The 19,183-nt window shown below is 39.1% G+C and overlaps 2 protein-coding genes across 3 annotated transcripts in view; one reads left to right on the plus strand and one right to left on the minus strand.

Annotated features, from left to right (window-relative positions):
- Positions 1 to 5,917, minus strand: part of TMEM167A (transmembrane protein 167A) — a 44,342-nt gene extending 38,425 nt beyond the window's left edge. Inside the window, exon 1 of the mRNA XM_020894186.2 lies at positions 5,810 to 5,917. Coding sequence (XP_020749845.1) covers positions 5,810 to 5,812 — 3 coding nt within the window. The 5' untranslated portion in view covers positions 5,813 to 5,917. The remainder of the gene's footprint in view (positions 1 to 5,809) is intronic.
- An 81-nt stretch (positions 5,918 to 5,998) lies between these two features.
- The window catches only part of XRCC4 (X-ray repair cross complementing 4), a 280,295-nt gene continuing 267,110 nt past the window's right edge, over positions 5,999 to 19,183 (plus strand). The window contains exon 1 of one of the 2 annotated variants that reach the window (XM_020894180.2): positions 5,999 to 6,106. The gene's annotated coding sequence lies outside the window, so the exon portion shown is untranslated. The other variant, XM_020894181.2, reaches the window with a different exon arrangement.

Genomic DNA, 19,183 nt, shown 5'->3' on the forward strand with positions numbered 1-19,183 from the left:
TCTGTAACACTGTACAGGAGGTGGTGACCAAAACCACCCCCAAGAAAAAGAAATCCAAGAAGGCAAAGTGGTTGTCTGAGAAGGCCTTAAAAATAGCTGAGAAGGCCTTAAAAATAGCTGAGAAAAATAAAGGGAAAGATATACACAAACGAACACAGAGTTCTAGACAACAGCAAGGAGAGATAAGAAAGCCTTTTTAGGTGAACAATGGAAAGAAATAGAAGAAAACAATAGAATGGGAAAGCCTAGAGATCTCTTCAAGAAAATAGGATATTAAGGGAATATTTCATGCAAAGATGGGCTCAATAAAGGACAGAACGTACAAGGACCTAACAGAAGCAGAAGAGATCAAGAAGAGGTGGCAAGAATACCCAGAAAAACTATACAAAAAAGATCTTAATGACTCAGATAACCATGAGGGTGTGGTCTCTCACCTAGAGCCAGATATCCTGGAGCATGAAGTCAAGTGGGCCTTAGGAAACATTCATGTGAACAAAGCTAGTGGAAGTGATGGAATTCCACGTGAGCTATTTCAAAATCCTGAAAGATGATGCTGTTTAATGCTGCACTCGGTATGTCAGCAAATTTGGAAAACTCAGAGGTGGCCAGAGGACTGGAAAAAAGTTTTCATTCCAATCCCAAAGAAGGACAATGGCAAAGAATGTTCAAACTACCAGACAATTGCATTCATTTCACATGCTAGCAAGGTAATACTCAAAATCTTTCAAGACAGGCTTCAGTAGTACATGAACCAAGAATTTCCAGATGTACAAGTTGGATTTAGAAAAGGTAGAGGAACCAGAGATCAAATTGCCAACATCCACTGGCTCAAAGAGAAAGCAAGGGAATTAAAAAAAAAAATCGAATTCTGTTTCATTGCCAATGCTAGTGCCTTTGTGTGGATCACGACAAACTGGAAAAATCTTCAAAAGATGGGAATACCAGACCACCTTACCTGCCTCCTGAGAAATCTGTATGCAGGTCAACAGTTAGACCTAAAAAAGCAACAGTTAGAACTAAAAATGGAACAAAGGGCTTGTTCAAAATTGGGAAAGGAGTATGACAAGGGTGTATATTGTCATCCTGCTTATTTAACTTATATGCAGAGTACAATGTGAAATGCTGGGTGAATAACAAGCTGGAATCACTTGGATTGATCAGCTGGACTGCCAAGAGAAATATCAACAACCTCAGATATGGAGATAATACTAACCTAACGGCAGAAAGGGAAGAGGAACTATAGAGTCTCTTGATAAAGGTGAAAGAAGACAGTGAAAAAGCTGGCTTAAAACTCAATATTCAAAAGCTAAGATCATGGTATTCGGTCCCATCACTTCATGGCAAATAGATGGGAAAACAGTGGAAACAGTAAGATTTTATTTTCTTGGGCTCCAAAATCACAGTGGATGATAAAATCAAAAGATGCCTGCTCCTTGGAAGAAAAGCTATGACAAAACTAGAGAGTATATTAAAAGGCAGAGACATCACTTAGCCAATAAAGGTTTGTACAGTCAAAGCTACGGTTTTTCCAGTAGTTATCTACAGATGTGAGAGTTGGATCCTAAGGAAGACAGAGGGTCGAAGAATTGATGCTTTTGAATTGTGGTGTTGGAGAAGACTCTTGAGAGTCCCTTGAACAGCAAGGAGATCAAACTAGTCAGTACTAAAGGAAATGAACCCTGAAGATTCGTTGTAAGGACTGATGCTGAAGCTGAGGCTCTAACACTTTGGCCACCTGATGAGAAGAGCCAACTCACTGGAAAATACCCAGATGCTGGGAAAGCCTGACAGCAAGAGGAGAAGGGGGTGACAAAGGATGAGAAGGTTGGATGTTATCAGTGACCCAATGGACATGAGTTTGAGCAAACTCTGGGAGATGGTGAAGGACAGGGAAGGCTGGTGTGCTGGAGTCCATGGGGTCACAAAGAGTCAGACATGACTTATCAACCAAACAACAACATGTAGATATATCCTCTCCATTGTTACCAGTTGGTTTTCTAAAGTGCACTTCATTCTTTTCCTTGCTCAAAGTGTTTATTAGGTACACAAGCATTATCAAAATATAAAGGCCTTGAAAAGACTTCAAGATCTGGCCTCAAGCTTTCTAGTCTCATCTCTTCACTGATTAACTTCAATTTCTTGCACTCTCCAGGCAACTATTCAACTTCATGTCTTTGTGTCCTTAACTACCTCATCCTTTATCTCTCTAAAGGCTAGAGAATATTTTCCCAGCTCTAGCTAATGACTCCTTCTCTAATCCTCAGTCACTCCTTAATACACAGGTCAGTATTATCTCCTTGAGGATGCCCTCCAGCAGTTTCCAGTGACAATTATTTTCTCTGTCCCTAAACAATTTCTCAGCTACAAGAGGAAATAAACTATTTAATAAACTATTTCACACCCTTTCTCTGGTACTCAATTTAATTATAAAATATATGCAATAAATAGGTCCTACTTTGCAGGGTTTGTGAACATTAAATGAGAATATCTGTAAGTCACTTAACACATCAACAGAGGAAGAAACGAAGATAAACTTACTCAGGTTGATCAAGCAAAGGATGGTAGCTGGGCATGATTCTGACCCTGTTTGGTTTAGTCTAAAGCTCATGTTCTTTCTACCGCACATGTCTCTCTATGTCTCAGCAGATGACACATAAAATTTACTTATTTAATACTCTCCCCCATTGGACTGTAAAGTACTTGAATACAACGAGCACGTTTTACATGACTTTGTATATCCAGACACTCATTCATTTAAGTGCTAACTCTGACACTGTGATGTAGAGATAAAAGACCTAGTCTCTACTTTTAAGAACTCTGCCTATAGAAGGGATAATTATAAGCAATATCTTACTGTTATTTTCTACACAAAAGGGACAGTGGTGGCATATACACGGGCTAGACTACAGACGTCCAAATAAACCTAAAGGGAGAAGAAGAAAACTTAAGGTACAGGGAAGACTTCTTTGGAAGAGATGAAACTAGACATGACTCTTGAAGAACTTTAAGTTAGGGAGAACTAGGGTTTCTGGAATTTTCAAGGTATTAATTCATAAATGATATAATTATTATACTGCTTATGCACTGATCAGTCTAAATTATTATTGCTGATAAACATTTAATGGCCTTGAAATGCATTTTAAAACATGGATTCATTGGGGACTTCCCTGGTGGCTCAGAATCTGCTTGCTAATGCAGAAGACACAGGTTCTCAATCCCTGATCTGAGAATATCCCACATGCTGCAGAACAACTATAAAAGTCCATGCCACAACTACTGAACCTGAGCTTTAGAGCCCAGGAGATGCAACTACTGAAGCCTGTGCACCTAGACCTCGTGCCCTGCAATAGAGAAGTTACTGCAATGAGAAGCTCGCACATCTTAACTAGAGGGTAGCCCTCACTTGCAGCAACAAAAACCCAGCACAGGCAAAAATAAATAAATAAATTATGGGGGGGGGGGAGAATGCAATGGAAGGAGGATATTAAAAACTGAATGGTTCTTTCTAAAAAGAAAAATGGATTCATTAAAATACGGTAGTTCAGATATAAGTCATAATCACTGGTTGTTGTTCAGTTGCTAAGCCATGTCTCTGAGCTGCAGCAGGCCAGGTTTCCCTGTCCTTCACTGTCTCCCAGAGTTTGCTCAGATTCATGTCCATTGAATCAGTGGTGCTATCTAAGCATCTCATTATCACTAGGCTACCTTCCCTGGTGGCTCAGACGGTAAAGTGTCTGTCTACAATGTGGTAGACCCGGGTTCGATCCCAAGGTCGGGAAGATCCCCCGGAGAAGGAAATGGCAGCCCACTCCAGTACTCTTGCCTGGAAAAGCCCATGGACGGAGGAGCCTGGTGGGCTATGGTCCATGGGGTCACAAAGAGTTAGAAACCACTGAGCGACTCCACCACCACCTTGCAAATATACTAAGTTTAGATACAAACTCAGAAAGAAACCTCACTGTGTAACTCTTCCAACTACAAAGTACTTTTCCTAAAATGCTGAAATCTTAACCACACAGGAACAGAGCAGGAATGAAAACATTAACTACCTGGCACTTATTTCTATTTTCCACCCACATCTGATTGGCATATTCTATTTGAGGACATCAAACCACTAAGACATATTTGATTTTCAGTTATGTTCTTTTCATTAACAACAGCATGAAGACTTTTGACATGCTTGACTTTCTTCGCCTGTAAACATCTATTCAGAAGTTTTGAAATGAGACAATGCTTTTAAGTTGATTTTTCAAATGCACCCTGGCACATAGCAAATGCTAATAAATGAGAGCTATTATTGTTACTCTGAATAAACCAGTATGGCCAGATGGTTCAAATACTGTTAATCTTAAATGGTATATGTCTTGCTTCTAAACAGAACATAAGACAAAAAGATGACCAAAAAAAAAAAAGAATCTATCTCTGCCTGTATTATAAGTAAAATAATCCAATTTCAGCCTCAAGGAGGGTATATGCAAGAAGAGTAACAGTCTTGTTACTCTTTTAGGATTGCAAAATGAATCACATTTTCTAAGTTAAATAATGGCTCACTCAGGACACAAGTCTAACCACTTGTGTCCTTTCATGTGATAGCTCGAAAAAGGAGCTGGAGAGGATCTTCGGCCAAGGAAGGAATAACCTTCCAATAAAATGTCATCTCCTCTATACACTGTAAACTTCTTCAGGGAAGAGACTGTGCCTTATGTCCCAGCTATAACTAAAGTAGCTGGCATAACGCAAACAATTAATGAGTTTTCGATTAAACGTCTAAGGGTTTTGTGCTGTGTGGGATTCTGCAAAAACTTTCGGGAACACAAGCTCAGTAACTTTTCACTGGATAAAAGCATTTGCCATGGCTGCTTTTGATACTATAATAAAAGGCATGAATCTTTTCCTCATAAGTGCAACATGTGGCACATAGACCTCATAAATTCATGGTGAGGGCCTGGTGTAGAGGCTGTCAGCATTTACCGCGACAAAGCTGAAATGCCTGCAGACATAGCTTGGGAGATCTTTACTATCACTACTGATTATTTCATCTGTCCTCTGTCCATGTTGGTTTTACGTATTCTTCTCAGCTTGGAGAAGGAAACATTTCTCTTGTGAATTTCTGTGGCTTATTTCAAGCTTCTCTAAAAGGCCCAAACTATTAAAGGAATCTGCAATAAGACAAAATAACACAGGAAACCTTAATAATGTATGGAAGGGGAGGAAGGCCCGAGGCCAGACACCACTCCAAGCACAGTAAGCTTCTAGAAAAGCCACCTCCACAGACAATTCCAATCATTAAAACACAGATTATAAAGTAGCATCTTTAGAGTTGAGAGAATGGAGCTGGAGAGACCTAAAAGGCCAATTAATTCAACAGGTGAAAATTAAGGTGGGGCGTCCGGGGTTTGTTTGACAACAATGAAACACCTGGCATAGGTCCGCACAGAGATAACAAACCGCAAAACAAGCGCGCAAACCCGGCAGCTCTAAAGCCTGGAAATGACCACAAAAAGTAAGTAACGACGGGTTAAGCCAAACTAGCGCATTTCTTTGAAACAAGTCATTAAAGTAGCCTCTGTGTGTGAGGAGGGGCTCTGGGGCCCTGAGGTTCTTTCTTGGGTTGTCGGCTCTGGCTGTCCCAGTTTGGACGTGCAGGGGCCACATGGCTCCCGGGCCCCTGTCTCCCTCTGAGTCCCGGGAGAGTCAAGTTAGTGACAGGGTTCCCCGGCCGGGGACTGCCGCCCAACCCTCCAACCCTAGTACGGGCCCGCAGCCCCTGCACAAAGCTCACTCGCGACCCCAAAGCCCCGGTTCTTACCATAGTGAGGCCGGCGAAGCCCCAGCCACATCACCCTTCCGGGCCCAGGGCGGAAGAGGCGTGCACGGCCGGCTTGCCTTTCTCTCCCCTTCCCGCGGTCTGGTTGGGCCTGTCAGGGTACCTCCTCCTGAGGCACCGGTCTCGGGCTCTACGATAGGCTCCTCTCTACCGGAAAGGACGGGACTTAAATGACGTCATTCAGCCCCCGCGGAAGTAGGTGACACTTTCATTGGCTGCTTTATGTCCGCCTGTCGGAGCGGGCCTTTTGGAGGAGGCCGGAAGTGGAATTACTGACAGGTAGGGTCCGGAAGTGGCGACTGACTCTTTAATAGTCGGTGGTCCAGTTATTATTATTATTATTATTGTTTTTCTTTACTTCTCTAGAACTCCTCAGCGCTCACATTTTTCCCGGCTTGGACTCCCCTCGATGTGTAAGCTTCTGGCCCTTCTGTTTGTAAACTCTTGGGAACACCTGAGTTCTCTGGCGTTACCCGCAGGTCGTGCATCTTCTGGGCTCCCTTTTCAGTTTCTGCCTTTGCATCTCTGCGATTCTTTGTGTAAAGCGCCCTTGAAATGCCCTGTAAAGCTGTGGGATTAGGAGGACACTTGAATTCAGAGGGTTGTGTTGAGAAGGTGTTTGATCATTTTTCTAACATTGGCATTCTCTCTTGTAATTCCCAGCGTTTTGTAGATTGTCAGTGGGTTCGATCTGAGGCTGAAAGGTGCCCGTTGGAGTCAGGAAAGAACTTTCTGTGGGAACAAATGAGAAAGGAGCTGCCTTTCCTGAGTTCAGTAAATGATTAGATGCTTTAGAGAAATGGTCCACCTGCAAGACATATACCATCTTTTTCTTTTAATCAGTATTATTATTTAGCTTTCTCTAATATTAACAATCCCATTAGATAAGATTCTAGTCCCTCTCCCCAGATTCTTTTTAGAATGTTATCCGTTTTTTAATACTTTGACTGAAAGTGGATTGAGAGAAACAGGAAAGGAAGCTCATATAATGCATTGATTTATGTGCTGTTCTTGGCCAAACTATGAGACCCTTCTATATTTAGGGCAACACAGTGATTAGAATATTTGGGTTTCTACTATGAAGCTGCTACTGCCCACCAAGTTTTTTTCTTTTCTTTTTTTTTAAACCATTACTAACTTTTTGTTTGAATCTACTGAATTGTCAATAATTGATTAAGTACATAAATTTAGCAAGTACTTAACTGAGCTTTTATCCATACCATCATGAGACTGCTGCAGAGGGATAAAGATAGCCTGTTCCTTCCAGAAATTTAATGGGCATAGGGAAGAGGGGAATAAGAAATGTATAAAAATATACTGTATCCTTTTTCTATTAAAAAACAAGCTGTAATGCTTTGTCTTGTGATTGCTTTACAATATATTTTTTAAGTCTTGCTATTCAAATTAAATAATCTTGGCTTGGTTATGGAAATTATGTTGTGCAACTCATCAAGTTTGGTTTTCAAAGTAGTAAATGTATCTGCAGACATCTTGCTGTCATGTAGATTGTCTTCATTTACATGGACTCTTGAGGATTATATGTAATAGCTGAAGTGCACTGGGAAATTGAAGTTGTTGAAAATCACAGTTGATTTACTGTATTTATGAATTTTAATAATTTTAGACCATGGGCTTTTACATACTTCAGCTTCAGAATAGGGAAGAACAATGCCAGTTATTTTAAAGTTACCCATAGGAAAAAAAATAAATAAAGTTACCCATAGAGGAAGCCAAATAGCAATAGATAAGACTGAACATACATTTATATATAAAGTTTTTCATGTAACACAACAAAGTTAATCTGACATGATCTCTTGGCAAGATCCCTAAGGAGGTGGTAATTGAGATATATGGTCATTAAGCATATAAACTCCCTGCTCTTGGCTTCATTGCCAGTAAACTAATTTAAGCAGTGTCTTACATTGCTATTTCAAAAGTCTCTTTTCTGGCAACTCTGGTATGGAATCTTATTTCAGACTATCTTGGATCATTGTCTTACTCACTAAAAGTGAAATCTGATTCTTATAATGTCCTTCTTCAAAAATTATTGTCTTCTGCATCTATAAGAGTATTTTCAACTTTGATTTCTTAGGTTCAGTAGAATTATATGTAAAAATAGTACATACTTATGTTTTTCTGTGCAAAGAATGCATGGACCTCCCTAGTATTGTCAGGTATTTGACCTGCACTGAGCCCTCAGTGGGCTTCCCTGGTGGCTCAGAGGTTAAAGCTTCTGCCTGCAATGCGGGAGACCTGGGTTCGATCCCTGGGTTGCAAAGATTCCCTGGAGAAGGAAATCCCCCCCAGTATTCTTGCCTGGAGAATCCCATGGACGGAGGAGCCTGGTGGGCTACAATCCATGGGGTCACAAAGAGTCGGACACGACTGAATGACTTCACTTTCACTTTCAAGCACTCCATGGAGAAGGCAATGGCACCCCACTCCAGTACTTTTGTTGGAAAATCCCATGGACAGAGGAGCCTGGTGGGCTGCAGTCCATGGGGTTGCGAAGAGTCGGACAGGACTGAGCGACTTCACTTCCACTTTCCACTTTCATGAATTGGAGAAGGAAATGGCAACCCACTCCAGTGTTCTTGCCTGGAGAATCCCAGGGACGGAGGAGCCTCGTAGGCTGCCGTCTATGGGGTCGCACAGAGTCGGACACGACTGAAGCGACTTAGCAGCAGCAAGCACTCAATGGGCTTTCCTGGTAGCTCAACTGGTAAAGAATCTGCCTGCATTGTAGGAGACCCTGGTTTGATTCCTGGGTCAGGAAGATTCCCTGGAGAAGGGGTAGGCCACCCTCTCCAGTATTAGGCTTCCCTGGTGGCTGAGCTGGTAAAGAATCTGCCTGCAGTGTGGGAGACCTGGGTTTGATCCCTGGGTTGGGAAGATCCCGTGGAGATGGGAACAGCTCCCACTACTCCAGTATTCTGGCCTGGAGAATTCCAAGGACTCTATAGTCTATGGGGTGGCAGAGAGCTGGACAAGACTGAGCAACTTTCACTTTCAAGCACTCTATAAGGCTTGCATGTTGTGTGCCTGGCTTTCTTTGTTCACTAAAATAAAAACCTTTTAAAGGGAAGGATAATGAAGGAGGGCCAGTTGACTTGAATGTTAGGCACTCAGTGAACAGTTTTTTAAATTAAAAGTTTAAAAAATTGAATTGGTACTGCTTTTAGTACCAGACCACTTTCTCTCTTCTCTTTTGATTTGTCTCTGGTATTGATGGTGTTGATCATTTCCTTTTATCTGACTTCTTGTTTCTCATTCAATGATATTCACATATCGTAAAAAAAATAATAGTTTTACTTAATTCGTTGTTTTCTTTGATCCTCAACTAATCTCCATAGTCAGAGGTTGAAGTTCTTTGTTATCTAGTGTTCATCATTGTCCTGTTTTTTCTCCTTTTTAAAAAATTCTCTTTCCCCATGACTCTTAGACTAAGACCCACAAAACTTTTGATTGACCTGCTTGTTATTTTTTTCATCTTAATAAGTGCTTCTTTTAATCTTTCTCTGATTCCAACGCCATTTATTTGTTCTTCTGAGCAAGAATCCCTTCAAGAGTTTTCTGTGCTCCAAGTTCCAATTTCTCTTTTACTCTTCTTTCTTGAGATCCCTTCACCACAGTGCCTATGATTCCCCCAAACAGTCTTATTAGTGTCAGTCAGTCTGAAACTGAATTTTCATTTCTGTTTATCATGCTGTTTCTTTTTTTTTTTTTCATTTATTTTTATTAGTTGGAGGCTAATTACTTTACAATATTGTAGTGGGTTTTGTCATACATTGACATGAATCAGCCATGGTTTTACGTGTTTTCCCCATCCTGATCCCCCCTCCCACCTCCCTCTCTACCCGCTCCCTCTGGGTCCTCCCAGTGCACCAGGCCTGAGCACTTGTCTCATGCATCCAACCTGGGCTGGTGATCTGTTTCACCCTAGATAACATATGTGTTTCGATGCTGTTCTCTTGAAACATTCCACCCTTGCCTTCTCCCACAGAGTCCAAAAGTTTCTTCTGTACATCTGTGTCTCTTTTCTGTTTTGCATATAGGGTTTTCATTACCATCTTTCAAAATCCCATATATATGTGTTAGTATGCTGTAATGTTCTTTATCTTTCTGGCTTACTTCACTCTGTATAATGGGCTCCAGTTTCATCCATCTCATTAGAACTGATTCAAATGAATTCTTTTTAATGGCTGAGTAATATTCCATGGTGTATATGTACCACAGCTTCCTCATCCATTCATCTGCTGATGGGCATCTAGGTTGCTTCCATGTTCTGGCTATTATAAACAGTGCTGTGATTATCATGCTATTTCTTGCCTCCAAGCCTTTGCTCATGCAGCTTCTTCTCCTGAAATGTGTTTTCTTATCTTTTTTCCTTCCGCTCCTAAATCTTTGCCACCTTCTAAATTATATATCAGATATAACTCAAGGAAGCTTATTCTGAAATTTCAGACTCGTTAACATGCTACTTTTCAGAGGAGCTCCTATCTTGCCTCTGTACTTTACAAGCTTGCATAATAATCCTGTTTGGGTGTTTCTGTCTCCTCCCCAGAGAGCTGGGAATATGTCTTACTCATCTTTGAGATGTTTAAAACCTGGTACAAAGGATGTAGTCAGTGAATATTTTAATGCATTAATGGCATGACCAAATTAACTCAGCTAGGAGTTTTGATTTCACTCTGAGTTTTATGAGGTATAAGTCAGTGCTTTATTTGCAATAGCTCATTTTCAAGGAAGAAGGTGACTATCTTCAAGACAGTTGTTCTTATAATAGTAGGAGGTTTTTAGTTAATGCGTTTTATCTCTCTGGGCAATATGCTCCTTGTCTTTTGTGAAGCTGCCGGTACTGATAAGAAAGTTAATTGTGACTTTTTCTAAAACACAGGCTGAAATTAATGAACAGAGGGTTGTTATAGTCAGCAAATTTTTAATATTGATGAAATTGGGCTCTTTATAGAAGAAAAACACCATTAAGATTTTTGTTGCCCAAAAGAAAAAACCATGTTAGAATTACAAATGGTTGATGAGGCATTCATACTTTTGCTAGATACCAGTATTGCCGATAGCTTTAAATTAAACTTTTGCCTTTGTGCCACTGGGAAATCCCAGGATATTTACAAGATTTTACAAAGATTTTCTCCCAGTGATATGGGAGTTTGCTCTTAAGGTTGCGTTAATAATGGTTGGTTTGTTAACATGATTTCTGATACTTGGCACAAAAATTTGGTGCACTAATTTTGCATATAAAACACTGTTTAATTCTAGATAATGAGCCAGACTTTCCAACTACCTTTTATGGCTTGCATTCTGGATTTTAACTGCTCTCTGAATATCGTCATCATTTTTACAGTCTGTAAACCAGTCTTTTATAAATTTGTTTAGCTTTTAGGACTAACGAAAAGGGAAATAATTTAATTCTATAAATTCTGAAAACACTTCAGCGGCTTTCACCCTTAGCAGTCGGATTGAAAATAACGATTAGGCTTAGAATTAAGAGTCAAAACAAGTATTACTTGGAGTACACTTCTGAATTTGTGCCTTGTTTCTCTGAGCTTTACTAACCCTGCAGCAGTGACCAAAATGTTGAAATAAGCAAGGACTTCAATCTGGTCTTTGTGTGAGAGGATGCTATTAGCTTACTTGTAATTTTGTAAGAATAGTTAATGAGAATTTTATTGAATAAAGAAAAATCTTTCTCAATTGGAACAGAAACAAGTGGCTGCCAAGACATAAGGTGTGGCCATTGTTGAAGAGACTCATCAAAGTGTCTTGTTAGTATAAATATTGATGTGCTGAGACATGTCAATATTTACCATAGAATCTGGAAGTTGCCAAGTTCCTGTTTAAGAAATATGACCCTAGCATTGGACACAGTATATCAATAAATAAGGAACATGTCCAAATGAACAGCTGCTCAGAGAAAATCTCAGACAAAATAGCATAACATCTGTCTAAACTTTAGGGCACTTCAAATGTTAAATTTAAAAAATTTATTGATTCTTTTTTGGTAATTTGTAGGTGGATGCTTGTATAATATAGTGTATTAATATAGTTCCATATGTGGGTTTGACTTAAGTATTTTTTTGTAAATTATAGCATGCTTGGTTGGAATTTATAATTTTGTAAATTAGTTGTGCTATGATACTCATCTCTAAATTGAATTAAAAAAATCTTGCCTTAATATTGTGCTTAGGAATTGACTACTTCATTTAGACCATTTTTCTTACAGGAGTTGGCTCAAATCATAACATTACTTTTAGGGACCAAAAGTTTGCACTGTGGGAATTTAGCAGTAGAGAAAATATAAGTTTCTGATGTTTAACTGTAATGAGGAAATTTATCCTGTTTATTATATGGCAACTATGTCTCAGAAGAAAATCTGTAGGGTAATGAGCGAATAAGGTAAATATGTTTGGTTCACTATCACAGATCACCACTGTTAATTCCATGTGAGAATCACTGTGACTTAACAGAGTATTTAATGAAAAATAGTTGCTTGAAACCTTTATATCAAGTCACTGGAACCACACAAACAACCTTGCATCTGTTTTACAGACTTCTGGAAGGTTAAACTTAGCATTCTTAGAATAATAATAGTCCAAACAGTCCTAGAAAACCATGAACCATGGCTATTGGGACTGGTCCTCTCATCATTTCTCATTTCTGATAGCGAAGACTGATAGCATTTATACAGTAATCTAATTATGTTACCATATTGTAATGTTTATATTACATTACAATATAATGTCACAGAGGTTTGTGACATTGTACAACAGACAGGGAGCAAGACCATCCCCAAGAAAAATAAATGCAAAAAAGAAAAATGGCTGTCTGAGGAGGCCTTATAAATAGCTGTGAGAAGAAGGGAAACAAAAAGCAAAGAAGAAAAGGAAAGATATACCCATTTGAATGCTGAGTGCCAAAGAATAGCAAGGAAACATAAGAAAGCCTTCCTGAATGATCAGTGCAAAGAAATAGAGGAAAACAATAGAATGGGACAGACTAGAGATCTCGTCAAGAAAATTAGAGATACCAAGGGAGCATTGCACGCAAAGATGGGCTCAAAAAAGGACAGAAATGGTATATACCTAACAGAAGCAGAAGATACTAAGAAGAGGTGCCAAGAATACACAGAAGAACTGTACAAAAAAGATCTTCATGACCCAGATAATCACGATGGTGTGGTCACTCACCTAGAGCCAGACATCCCGGAATGTGAAGTCAAGTGGGCCTTAGGAAGCATTACTATGAACAAAGCTAGTGGAGGTGACGGAATTCCAGGTGAGCTATTTCAAATCCTAAAAGGTGATATTGTGAAAGTGCTGCACTCAATATGGCAGCAAATTTGGAAAACTTAGCAGTGGCCACAGAACTGGAAAAGGTCAGTTTTCATTCCAATACCAAAGAAAGGCAATGCCAAAGAATGCTCAAACTACCACACAATTGCACTCATCTTACACACTAGTAAAGTAATGCTCAAAATTCTCCAAGCCAGGCTTCCACAGTACATGAGCCGTGAACTTCCAGATGTTCAAGCTGGTTTTAGAAAAGGCAGAGGAACCTGAGAATCAAATTGCCAACATCCACTGGATCATTGAAAAAGCAAGAGAGTTCCAGAAAAAATCTGTTTCTGCTTTATTGACTATGCCAAAGCCTTTAATTGTGTGGATCACAATAAACTGTGGAAAATTCTGAAAGAAATGGGAATACCAGACCACCTGACCTGCCTCTTAAGAAACTTATATGCAGTTCAGAAAGCAACAGTTAGAACTGGACATGGAACACCAGAATGGTTCCAAATAGGAAAAAGTGTACATCAAGGCTGTATATTGTCACCCTGCTTATTTAACTTATATGCAGAGTACATCATGAGAAACGCTGGGCTGGAGGAAGCACAAATGGAATAAAGATTCTGAGGAGAAATATCAATAACCTCAGATATGCAGATGACACCCCCTTTATGGCAGAAAGTGAAGAAGAACTAAAGAGCCTCTTGATGAAAGTGAAAGAGGAGAGTGAAGAAGTTGGCTTAAAGTTCAACATTCAGAGAACTAAGATCATGGCCTCTGGTCCCATCACTTCATGGCAAATAGATGGAGAAACAGTGGAAACAGTGGCTGACTTTATTTTTTTGGGCTCCAAAATCACTGCAGATGGTGATTGCAGCCATGAAATTAAAAGACGCTTACTCCTTGAAAGAAGTTATGACCAACCTAGACAGCATATTAAAAAGCAGAGATATTACTTTGTCAACAGAAGTCTGTCTAGTCAAGGTTATGGTTTTTCCAGTAGTCAAGTATGGATGTGAGAGTTGGACTATAAAGAAAGCTTAGCGCCAAAGAATTGATACTTTTGAACTGTGGTGTTGGAGAAGACTCTTGAGAGTCCCTTGGATTGCAAGGAGATTCAGCCAGTCCATCCTAAAGGAGGTCAGTCCTGGGTGTTCATTGGAAGGACAGATGTTGAAGCTGAAACTCCAATACTTTGGCTACCTGATGCAAAGAGCTGACTCATTTGAAAAGACCTTGATGTTGTGAATCATTCAGGGCAGGAGGAGAAGGGGACGACAGAGGATGAGATGGTTGGATGGCATCATCAACTCAATGAACATGAGTTTGGGTGGAGTCAGGGAGTTGGTGATGGACAGGGAAGCCCAGTGCGCTGCAGTCCATGGAGTTGCCAAGAGTCAGACATGATGGAGTGACTGAACTGAACTGAATGTTTATATTGTGAACAGGGAATGCTGAGTACGATTGAAATCATATATTCTTGCAGAAGCTGCATTTGTTTCTATAAACAACTTGATAAACATGGAGAAACAAATTTGCTTAGAGGTTCATAAAAAACTTTTAATCTGTCCAGTATATTAAAGATAGGAGTTAAAAACACATTTTAAAATTTAAATTGGCTAGATATCTGTTTCAAAGAGGCTTTGCCGTTATTTTGAGGTGAGATGTTGCGTTTTTAGGAGAAAACATTAGAATTGTTAATTAGTGATTTTTAAAACTTGGGAAACATTTTTTGCCTTGTAACCAGAACTTGTACTTTTGTTTTGGATAGACACATTATGATTGTTTTTTTAGAATCATTAATGCCTTATACAAATATTTACCGATTGTCTTTTTTGAACCACCTGTTACTGATTATTTATTACGTGGTGACAACAAAGTCCCAGTGTTTTTGAAATGTCATGTGTTTTGGATTTGATAAGAATGGAAGCATATTAAGTTGAAAATGTAAAACTTCCTGTTTGGTGTTGAATATTATGAGTTTAATAGAATGTTTCCTGAAGTGTGGTACACACACCATTGATGGAATATATATGTTTGCTTACTTACAACTTTTTTTTCACATACTTTAAGATAATTGAGATCCACATAACCAATGAGTAACTGTGAGGATTCATCTTGAAATGTCTGATTCCAAAGCCTGACACAAGATAGCTTAAGCAAAAAGGAATTTCGTGGCCTCATACCTAAAACATTCACAATTAGATCTAGATTCTGTAGCTGCCGTAATCAGATCTCAGCTGCTGGTCACCCCTCAGTTCTACTTTCTGCTTTCTTCATTTTGTTCTGAACAGCTCCAATTGTACAGCCTCATAACATCAAATCCAGTACAGAAGAAACTCTATGCTTTAGATCCAAAGAAAAGTCTTGACATTGAGCCTTACAGGTTTTAGTTTTCCTAACTTGATTCATGTACTCATCTTTGAATCACTTTCTGGAGATTAAAATGTAATGTTGGTTTAGTCCAGATCTGTATTCTACTGCAACTTGGGATCAAAGTCAACTTGCTCATAGTCTGTGTATGAGAACAGTGGAGGTGGGCGTGTTTGGTACTCAAGGTTTTGTTGCTATGAGTAGGGAGCCTGTATTAAGTAATGCAAATCACCAAATTCTCTCTAAATGTTGGATAAATGAACACTTTTAACCTGAACTGGGTAGGGCATGGGCCAGACACTGGTGGCAGTTTCTGACAAATGTTTAGTTATAGCTAACAACACAGAACTCTTCAACCGGAAATGGAGAAGAAAATGTATCAGTGTAAACTAAGGTCATTCAAATTGATATAGATGAAATGAATTCAGCCATTTGAGCTAGAATCGCTTATTGATTATGTATAATAGGTATTTGACTCAGTTAGATAAAAAAATTCTGATATCATGAGTCTAATGATATGTCATAGGATGAAAAATTTTGGAAAGTTTCAGTATGATTATTACTTTTGGTTTCTTTATTGTGGATCTTCTGTGCGGTCTTTGAATATACATATAAAGTGGCTCATATATTGAATATTTTTTCAATTAATTTTTTCACATTTTGGCATTAAGACCAAATGATTAGTGTATAGCTAATAAATATTGAAATAATTTTAGCTATTTTGATTATCAGCTTTTCAATTGATTATTCAAAAAATTTTATCCTTAGTGGTAATATATTTGATTCATTGTTATAAAATAAATTTACCAATGCATTATGCACCAGTGTCCCTGGTGTAATATTTATCAGATAGAAGTATTTCCTGTGACCAGTAGTGAGTTTAATACTTACTTAGTTAGGATCCTAAATTCTGTAGTATTAATTATATATTTAAGAATGTATTTCTAATAGATGACTTTTTCCTTTTACAAAAATATCCTGTAACAAACAATTATCCTGATGGTCAAAGAAGACTTATTGAAAGCATTTTTCTTTTTACACATTTTATTATGGGAAATATCAAGCATATGTAAAAGAAGAGAGAATAGTGAATTCCCATTATCTAGCATAAGAATTATTTTGCATTCCAGCCCCCTGTAATGAAAAGGACATCTTTTTTGGGTGTTAGTTCTAAAAGGTCTTGTAGGTCTTCATAGAACCGTACAACTTCAGCTTCTTTAGCGTTACTGGTTGGGGCATAGACTTGGATTACCGTAATATTGAATGGTTTGCCTTGGAAACGAACAGAGATCATTCTGTCATTTTTGAGATTGCATCCAAGTACTGCATTTTGGACTCTCTTGCTGACTATGATGGTCACTCCATTTCTTCTAAGGGATTCCTGCCCACAGTAGTAGATAAAATGGTCATCTGAGTTAAATTCACCCATTCCAGTCCATTTTAGTTTGCTGATTCCTGGAATGTCAACGTTCACTCTTGCCATCTCCTGTTTAACCACTTCCAGTTTGCCTTGATTCATGGACATTACATTCTAGGTTCCTATGCAATATTGCTCTTTACAGCATCAGACTTTGCTTCTATCACCAGTCCCATCCACAACCGGGTGGTGTTTTTGCTTTGGCACCATCCCTTCATTCTTTCTGAAGTTATTTCTCCACTGATCTCCAGTGTCATATTGGGAGTTATTTCTCCATATTGAAGTTATTCTCCACTGATCCTCCAGTATTATATCATACAAGACCTTATAGAACTAACACCCAAAAAGTGTCCTTTTCATTATAGGGGACTGGAATGCAAAAGTAGGAAGTCAGGGAACACCTGGAGTAACAGGCAAATTTGGCCTTGGAGTACAGAATGAAGCAGGGCAAAGGCTAATAGAGTTTTGCCAAGAGAACACACTGGTCATAGCAAGCACCCTTTTCCAACAACACAAGAGAAGACTTTATACATGGACATCACCAGATGGTCAACATTGAAATCAGATTGTTTATATTCTTTGCAGCCAAAGATGGAGAACCTCTGTACAGTCAGCAAAAACAAGACTGGGAGCCAACTGTGGCTCAGATCCTGAACTCCTTATTGCCAAATTCAGACTTAAATTGAAGAAAGTGGGGAAACCCACTAAACCATTCGTATGACCTAAATCATATCCCTTATGATTATACAGTAGAAGTGACAAATAGATTTATGGGACTAGATCTCATAGACAGAGTGCTTGATGGACTATGGACAAAAGTTTGTGACATTGTACAGGAGATGGGAATCAAGACCATCCCCAGGAAAAAGAAATGTAAAAAAGCAAAATGGCTATCTGAGTAGGGCTTACAAATAGTTGTGAAAAGAAGAGAAGGGAAAAGTAAAGGAGAAAAGGAAAGATATACCCACTTGAAAGCAGAGTTCTAAAGAATAGCAAGGAGAGATAAGCCTTTCTCAGCAATCAATGCAAATAAATAGAGGAAAACAATAGAATGGGAAAGACTAGTGATCTCTTCAAGAAAATTAGAGATACCAAGGGAGCATTGCACGCAAAGATGGGCTCAATGAAGGACAGAAATGGTATGGACCTAACAGAAGCAGAAGATATTAAGAAGAGGTGCCAAGAATACACAGAAGAACTGTACAAAAAAGATCTTCATGACCCAGATAATCACGATGGGGTAGTCACTCACCTAGAACCAGACATCCCAGAATGTGAAATCAAGTGGGCCTTAGGAAGCATTACTACGAACAAAGCTAGTGGAGGTGATGGAATTCCAGTTGAGCTATTTCAAATCCTAAAAAGTGATACTGTGAAAGTGCTGCACTCAATATGGCAGCAAATTTGGAAAACTCAGCAGTGGCCACAGGACTGGAAAAGGTCAGTTTTCATTCCAATCCCAAAGAAAGGCAATGCCAAAGAATGCTCAAACTACCGCACAATTACACTCATCTCACACACTAGTAAAGTAATGCTCAAAATTCTCCAAGATGTTCAAGCTGATTTGAGAAAAGGTAGAGGAGCCAGACATCAAATTGCCAACATCCACTGGATCATTGAAAAAACAAGAGAGTTCCAGAAAAACATCTGTTTCTGCTTTATTGACTATGCCAAAGCCTTTAACTGTGTGGATCACAATAAACTGTGGAAAATTCTGAAAGAGATGGGAATACCAGACCACCTGACCTGCCTCTTGAGAAACCTGTATGCATGTCCAGTTAGAACTGGACATGGACCAACAGACTGGTTCCAAATAGGAAAAAGAGTACGTCAAGGCTATATATTGTCACCCTGCTTATTTAACTTATATGCAGAGTACATCATGAGAAACACTGGGCTGGAGGAAGCACAAATGGGAATAAAGATTCCGAGGAGAAATATCAATAACCTCAGATATGCAGATGACACCCCCCTTATGGCAGAAAGCAAAGAAGTACTAAAGAGCCTCTTGATGAAAGTGAAAGAGGAGAGTGAAAAAGTTGGCTTAAAGCTCAACATTCAGAGAACTAAGATCATGGCCTCTGGTCCCATCACTTCATGGCAAATAGATGGGGAAACAGTGGCTTACTTTATTTTTTTGGGCTCCAAAATCACTGCAGATGGTGACTGCAGCCATGAAATTCAAACACACTTACTCCTTGGAAGGAAAGTTATGCCCAACCTAGGCAGCATATTTAAAAGCAGAGACATTACTTTGCCAACAAA

Source organism: Odocoileus virginianus, chromosome 3, assembly GCF_023699985.2.
Source record: "Odocoileus virginianus isolate 20LAN1187 ecotype Illinois chromosome 3, Ovbor_1.2, whole genome shotgun sequence".
Classification (NCBI taxonomy): Eukaryota; Metazoa; Chordata; class Mammalia; order Artiodactyla; family Cervidae; genus Odocoileus; species Odocoileus virginianus.